The sequence below is a fragment of the Aotus nancymaae genome, unplaced genomic scaffold (genome assembly GCF_030222135.1).
Source record: "Aotus nancymaae isolate 86718 unplaced genomic scaffold, 86718_ANA_hifiasm-v0.15.2.pri h1tg000021l, whole genome shotgun sequence".
Lineage (NCBI taxonomy): Eukaryota > Metazoa > Chordata > Mammalia > Primates > Aotidae > Aotus > Aotus nancymaae.
In genome coordinates, this window is record NW_026988433.1 from 5,865,869 (window position 1) to 5,873,325 (window position 7,457).

Sequence of the window (7,457 nt, forward strand, 5' to 3'; positions counted from 1 at the left end):
TAAATACTCTCATTTTCAATCTATCCCAGGGGCTGGCAGAGCCACTGTACATCCCATCATCACACTGTTTGGCCGTGTCCTATCCATGGATGGCCTGAGCAGGATGTTATGAATCAGCCGTCTCAGACCATCAGTTCCTTTCCACTCTACTTTTTAGCCAAAGGCAATCCTGGAGAAGTGACTTTGACAGCATTGGATTGAAGAGAAGTACTTGTTGGAACAGCAAAGCGACACTCCTCATTTCCCGCAAAAATGGGCTAATACTATTTTCTGGACTGACTTTTCAAAGGCTGAATGAAAGCTGACGTGATTTGGCTGTGCCCCCACTGAAATCTCATCTTGAATTCCTACATGTTGTGGGAGGGACCCAGTGGGAAGTAATTGTCTCATGGGGACAAGTCTTTCCTGTGCTGTTCTCCTGATGGTGAATAAGTCTCATGAGATCTGATGCTCTCTCTTTGCCTGCTGCCATCCAGGGAAGATGTGACTTACTCCTCCTTGCCTTCCACCATGATCGTGAGGCTTCCCCAGCCGTGTGAACCTGGTGAGTCCAATTAAACCTCTTTCTTTTGTAAATTACCCAGTCTCTGGTATGCCTATATCAGCAATGTGAAATGCACTAATGCAGAAGCTCTGAGTCCTCCTAAGGTTTATAGGCTAATAAGTATTATGATTTGGGAAAGGAAATGAGAATTATATTAATTTTCACTGCCCTAAAAATCCTCTATGCTCATCCTCTTCATCCAAACCCCTGGCAACCACTGATCTCTTGACTGTCTCTACAGCCTTTTCCAGAATGCTATATATTTGGAACCATATTATTTAAATATGAATAAACTCTTCTGTGCGGTTTATTTTCATACATTGTGAATTGGTAAACATTTTGTTGAGGATTTCTGTGTCTATTGTTTATGAGACAGATTAATCCCCTGAGTCTGTGGCCATCAGAAAGTCTCGGTGAATATAACAGTGCAGCAAATCCCTGAGGTGCTCCTTGTTGGGAAGGGATGCTCTCCCCGATGTCCTGTCATTATGAAGAGAAGCCTCAGTGAGGGACCGGAGCTATTTCAGCCTCAGCTGAACAGTCACAGAACACATCCATCAATGGGCTTTGACTCCACCTGCATTCCTTTCATGAAGCCAAAAGCTATTCACTTTTTTCAGAGCTGAGAGGTCTCTGACTTGTGAGATGTGAAGACCTTTCTCTCCATTTCTTTGTTCTTGCTTGATTGCTACTGCTGATTTTCCACCTGCCATTTTCAGTCTGGCTGCCTTACTGGCACTGCCTCCCTAGCTCTTTGCCTTTCTCCGTTTGCTTCTCACTAGTGTCTCCATCCTTATGCTTTTGCTCAGTTTATTTCTCAGCTGTTCTCTCTCTCTCTCTCTCTGATTGTCTGTTTCTGGATCATTTAAGCTTACATGACCTCTTTATACAGATATCTGCTTTCTCTCTCACACCCTTCCTCCCTCCCTCCTTCATCTGTTTTTCTAAATTGGTTTTCCTTCCATCTTGCTCTGCTCTGCCTCTCTCTGTCTCCATCCATCCATCCATCCATCCATCCATCCATCCATCCATCCATCCATCCATCCATCTATCCATCCATTTATCCACAGTGCCTGACCAAAGGACTGGGAAGCAGCTGGACCCTACAGCTAAGGCTCTCACTGCTCACTGCAGTCACCAAGGCACCAGCTAGTTCACAGTAAAACCACACAGAAGAGTTTATTCATATTTAAATAAAGGCATTAATGTGGACTTGAGTTTCAATAGTTCTACGCTTTTCCTCTGGAGTATTCTCTCAATGTGTCTGTCTGATCAGGTTTAGGTTTTAATTGAACAGCTGTCATTTGCTTGCTGGTTCCATGGCAACTTGAAGCTTTATTAAATTTTAATTTAGCCCAAGATGTATATAAGCAGACTTATTTAAGATAAGAAAGTAACAGCTGTAGTTAAGCAGAGCCTTGCTGAAGTGGTCACTGTAAGGCACAAGGAAGGAGTCAGAGAAAACACTTCTGTGACTGTGATTTACTGTCAGGGTTTGGATGTGTGAATAAACAGGGTCACCAGAATCAGGAGAAGCAAAGGGCACAAGAATGCAGAGAATACAGACCAAAATTTAATCTCTTATGTTCATCCCTCAACCTCCAGCACAAATATGTACAATCTTCATTGAAGCAGAGGAAGGGGAGTGATTTCAAAACTAGGCGTTCTCGTTCCCGGAGCCCATACATGTGCCCTGTCTTCTGTTCTGCTTTTCACATACCAGGTATCATCCTGGGTTTTCAGCACAGAGATACCCTTGTGGAGTGTAGAGTCTATTGTGTCTAAATGGTAAGTATCATAAACACAAAAATTGTTATGTAATTGGAGTTTTGGTAACAACCATGCAGGGAAAGACCTTGAAACCTAGTAACATAATAGGAATGTCTTAATTCACACCAAGAACAGGCAGGCACGTCCTTTTCCTTGGAAATGGGCATGTGTGCAGAGATCTGAAGGATGAAAGGACGCCAGGTGTGTTTAGGTAGAGGGCTCTGCATGTGAGAGCTCAGAAGACAGAATTTAGATTGCGCTGTTGGAAGAACTAAGAAAACTGTGGTGAGGGACAGAGAGAAGGGAGCAAGAGAGAACAAGAGAGGTGGGCTGGGGATGGACCACTCCATGTCAGGAGATTTGCATTTTACCTTATGAGAAGCTGAATGTTATTAGCTTGTTTTCAGTTAAAATAAATAATCTGAATTATATATACATATATATTTAAAAGAGCATGTTTGTTAAAAGGAGACACACAGAGATCAGTTGTCCATGTGAGAGATTACGGCTAACGTGGGAGTTGGTAGGGTGGATGAAGGACGTAGATAGATTTGAGATAAATTATGATGATAAAAACTACAGAACCCCTAAGAGATCATCAGAGGAAGAAAGAAACAAACCACTTTGTGTTTAGAAATACCTGGGATTGGAGGGAGATCTCTGGGGGTTCTGGAGGTGCTGGGGTGGTGGGTGCGGCAGTCAGCTCGGGTGTGCAGAGGCTTGTGATGTTCAACGAGTGCTCTTCTGTTTCTGCTGTTGTCTTTCCAAATTTAAAATCACAATGAAGTCGCTTTTCACTGTGTTAATCAGAAAATAGGCAGTCACTTCCCAAATGATCCTTGAGCCAAGATTTGAAAAATACAGAAAGGAACTCATGTGCTATGTGTGCGTCTGTGGGGTGGAGGGTGGCAGGGGTGGAGTCAGGGAGAGGGAGTGGAGGTCAGGGAGGGAGAGGATGACCCCGTGCCTGGGGACTGAGAAGACATTCCAACCAACCATCAGGTTTGATCATCTCCGCCCGGGAGGTGATGCCATCCAGTTGTTTAGAACCTTCCATTTTGTGTGAGCTTCTTGGCTTCGTCCCTTCGGACAACTGTCTAAATTGCAGAACGAGAATCAAGGCAGTAGGGAGCCTGGTGGCCACCCCTCTCCCCTCGCTCTCGTGGTGTGCGTGTTTGCTGATCTGAGCCCTCTCCTCTCCTGTTTAGGACACCGAGGTTTTGAACACCGCCATTCTCACCGGAAAGCCTGTTTCGGTTCCCATCAAAGTCGTGGGTGTTCAGGAGGATGGTTCTGTGGTTGACGTGTCTGAGTCTGTGGAATGCAAGTCTGCTGACGAAGACGTCATTAAGGTAAGCTGTTACCTACAGCTGTCCTAAGTGTTCACAGCTTTTGTCGCCACTTCTCTTGTCTCCAAGGTCTTGTTCTGACTGAGCATCCCATGCTCTGAAGGGCTGGAGGCCAGAATGACCTCACGAAGGAGGAGACGGCTGACAGCAGAGACACCCTGGAATCAGCAGGTGGCTGCAGCAGGTGACGCTGCTTTCCTCTCCCCGGAAAGGGGAGTCCCTGACCCTTAATCTCCAGCAGAAAGAATTCCCTCCCTCCCTTCCACCTTCCTTCCTTCCCTGGCTCCCTATATGCATGAAATTCAATGGCTGTTAAAAAGCATTCATCCATGTGACAACTCACTTAATATAAGGATTACCAGTGGGATACAATCACAGTTGAGAAAATTGGGCCATGGAACATTTCTGCTGTTTATTTTTAGTTTTTAAAACTTTTATTCTAATTAACTGGATTTATGATCCTAAATTCATCCAGAGACCAGCCCTTTTTCATTTTATTTTTCTTTGCAGGTATCTGAATAATCCAATTTAGTATTTCCGTGTATTTTTTTTTCTAAAGGAGACCTCGTGGAAAAAGACTTTAAAATTTTAGAATCATATTTTCCCCTTTAAGTTGCTAAAAAAAACCCAGGTTCAATCTATTCATTCCTTTTAGATAAATACAATGATGCTGAGCTAAGTTCTTCATGCCATTCCGCTGGCTCCTGTTTAGAGGTTCAGGGAAACTTGGTTTCAGTCTTCAGAACTTCACGGTGGACCGAAAAGCCTGTAGGATATTCTCCCATGGTAGAACAGATCTGAGAGCAGATGATTTGTTCATGTTTTAGATCACAGCTTGGTGGAGGCTTCCAGTGAGGCTGTGCCTTAAGCCAGATCTGGTTTCCATAAAGAAGCAACGATGTTTCTGTGAAGAAGAATTTTTAAAATAATAATGATAATAACCCTTAGGAAACCCAAATTTTATACAATCTGTTTCCTGAAAGTTAATTCTCCCTGAGATAGAAGGGGAAATATCTTAACAACTGTATTCAGCGCTGCCCTGGGGCTCTTGGCAGTTCTGGTAATCCTGGCAGGTTTAATTAAACAAATCAAAGGCCTTAAATATTAGGAGTTTTAAAAAGTCTGAGCCAAGTCATAGGCAATCATCTGCTCACGAACAAAATAAAATTGGTGACTCATTTGCCTCGCTTGCCTCTGACAATATTCATTATTTAGAGTTGCTGTAACATTGCCACTAAAGGGGCCAATAATTTTTAGAAAGACTGTATTTGCAGGCTGATGCTACTATGTGTTTAGAGAAAGACTGTATTTGCAGGCTGATGCTACTATGGACCAAACAAATGACTTGCCTCTGCAGGTCCCCTCCAGAGAGCCTGGTGTGGAGCCCCACAGGCAGAGACCTCAATCTCTTGACCTAGAGATTTCACCCTAAGAGAGGCAAATCCAAGCTCATGGAAAGTTGGATTCCACCACGCACTGTACTTGATTATCTCCACTCTATAGAAACATACTGAAAATACCCACTTCCCCAGGTGACAGATAAGTCACTTTGGAAAATGGTCGTTATGTGCTTCATGGTCACTGTCATAGTTGCGTGAATAGGGGACTTCCTTGGCAGAAAACAAGCTCGATCTCCAGGAGAACATATTGCGTTTGCAAATCACCAAACTTGGAGGCTAATGATTTCTCTGCTAGCATTGCAGAATTAACTCAATCACTATCCCTTCTTCAAGGCCAAGTAAACTCCTTAGCTGCAGTTGTCCTCCAAAATCGCAGAGGTCTTGATTTACTGACTGCTGAAAGAGGAGATCTCTGCCTATTCCTAAATGAAGAACGTTGTTTTTGTGTAAGCCAGTCCAGCCTCGTATATGTTGCCATCAATAAATTAAAAGACAGAACCCAAAACCTCGCCAATCAGGCAAATGGTTATTCTGGACCTGGCTGTACTGGCTGGACACTCTCTAACTGGGAGTCACGGCTTCCTCCAATCCTTAGTCCTCCGATACTATCTTTCTCCTTGTCTTATTTGGACCCTGGTGTTTTCTGATTAATCTCTCATTTCCTACAAAATCATAAGCAATAACCAATCAGTCAATACAACAAATGCTCCCTCTAACAACCCCACAATATCACCCCTTGCCCCGAGACCTCCCAACAGTCTAAATTCTTTCCCATTTTTAGGTCTCCACACTACCCCCAATCCTGCTCAAAGAAGCCCCAAAAAACATCGCCCCATCCCGCCTCTATGCTGGGCTTCCTAATATTCCACTGCTCCCCACTCTTCATTTCTTTTTCCTTTGTATTATTAATATAAAAAGTCAGGAATGTAAGGTCTGACCGTGCCATGACCCACCGGGTAATCTCTGTGACCTGCACATACACCCCAGATGAGTTCCTGGAAGAAACGACCAACCCCTGTGGTGCCTAACTAACCTGAGACATTCTTCTATTGTTTCTTATTCCAGCCTCAATTGACAAGGCCATTGGACTTTGTAACCGAGCTTGGCCAGTCTCATGACTCCACACCCTATGACCCCCTCCCAGCTTGCAAACCAACGACCCCACCCCCGGCTTCCGCAAACCACCAACTGTAACTTCTGTAACTTTCCACTGCCCATCTCAAACTTATAAAACCAACTCCTATCCCGTTGCCCAGTGTGATTGCACCCCAGTAAATAAACAGTCATGTTGCTCACACAAAGCCTGTTTGGGGTATCTTCATTCAGAGAGAGTGTTTTAATATTGGGGAAGACAGAGGATGCAGTTGTTAGAGTCCAGAATCTGAGAGAAAAAAACAATTTTCAGAGACTAGAACCTTAACCTAGTCTGGCAAGTTGAAGAAGGACAGAAAGTCCTACCTTTCAGTTAAGAGAGTTTTCATTACATGTAATCCCAGCTACTCAGGAGGCTGAGGCAGGAGAATTGCCTGAACCCAGGAGGCGGAGGTTGCAGTGTGCCGAGATTGCACCATTGCACTCCAGCCTGAGTAACAAGAGTGAAACTCCGTCTCAAAAAAAAAAAAAAGAAAGTTTTCATTACAGCATAACAGCAACATCTGTGTGAAAAAATCTTGACATTTTTATAAGTAGTAAAATCCAATGAGTCAATTGAAGAGGCTGCCATGAGACTGATGTGATCTTCACCAGCATTAATCAGAATGTGGCCCCAGCACAGGCAACGCTGCTGGACTTCATGCCATATCTGGCCCAGAAGGGTGTGTGTGTGTGTGTGTGTGTGTGTGTGTGTGTGTATGTGACTTTTTTAAATTGGCATCCATTTCCAGCATGCAAACATTGTTAACTTCACATCTGAATTCCTAGCTCCTCTTGAAACACCATGTGGTCAGGTTGCCCTGGGCCCGTGCTCTGCCTGTCAACATCGTCTGGAGTGGACCAGTTGTCTACAGAGGCTCTCCACTCAGCTCTCTGCAGTCTCCACCACTCCCTGTCATCTCTCACGCGGAGGAGAGGGGCACTTGTCATTTCTTGTCACATTTGTGCTACTGGCTTTCTGACAGTAGATTTCGGAGTGATGAGAGATATTTCTTTTACACTGGTCTCCATCAAAAATGAGCAACAAATGACAGCCCTCGCTCTGTCAGTCCAACAGCGAATTCTTTCTAGGTCGTAAGCAGAACAATGGGAAGTCAGATTGTGTTCTGCTGAAGAGTGTCTGTGGGCTGAAGGATTTTGAAATCAAATCACAGGAGAAACGCCTGAAGGAAGTGAGAGTGTTCAGCCTGATGCTGAGAAGAAGATGCCCAGGGGTAAGGTACAGAGGGAGACATGACAGCT

At 44.2% G+C, this 7,457-nt stretch overlaps 1 protein-coding gene across 3 annotated transcripts; it reads left to right on the plus strand.

The window, feature by feature from the left end:
- Positions 1–208: 208 nt before the first annotated feature.
- On the plus strand, positions 209–6,355 carry LOC105713411 (transmembrane protein 132B-like). 3 transcript variants are annotated; one of them, XR_010343759.1, is made up of 4 exons: positions 209–544; positions 3,523–3,666; positions 3,767–3,847; positions 6,129–6,355. XR_010343759.1 is itself a non-coding variant. In XM_021669999.2 (4 exons), exons 2-4 carry the CDS (start codon positions 2,330–2,332, stop codon positions 6,255–6,257), a joined length of 276 nt encoding a protein of 91 aa, XP_021525674.2. In that variant the 5' UTR covers positions 209–544; positions 2,150–2,329; the 3' UTR covers positions 6,258–6,355. The 3 variants fall into 3 exon arrangements, 1 of the variants encoding a protein (XP_021525674.2); XM_021669999.2 differs by lacking the exon at positions 3,767–3,847 and adding an exon at positions 2,150–2,332; XR_002478403.2 differs by having other exon boundaries at positions 3,523–3,847.
- Positions 6,356–7,457: the final 1,102 nt, after the last annotated feature.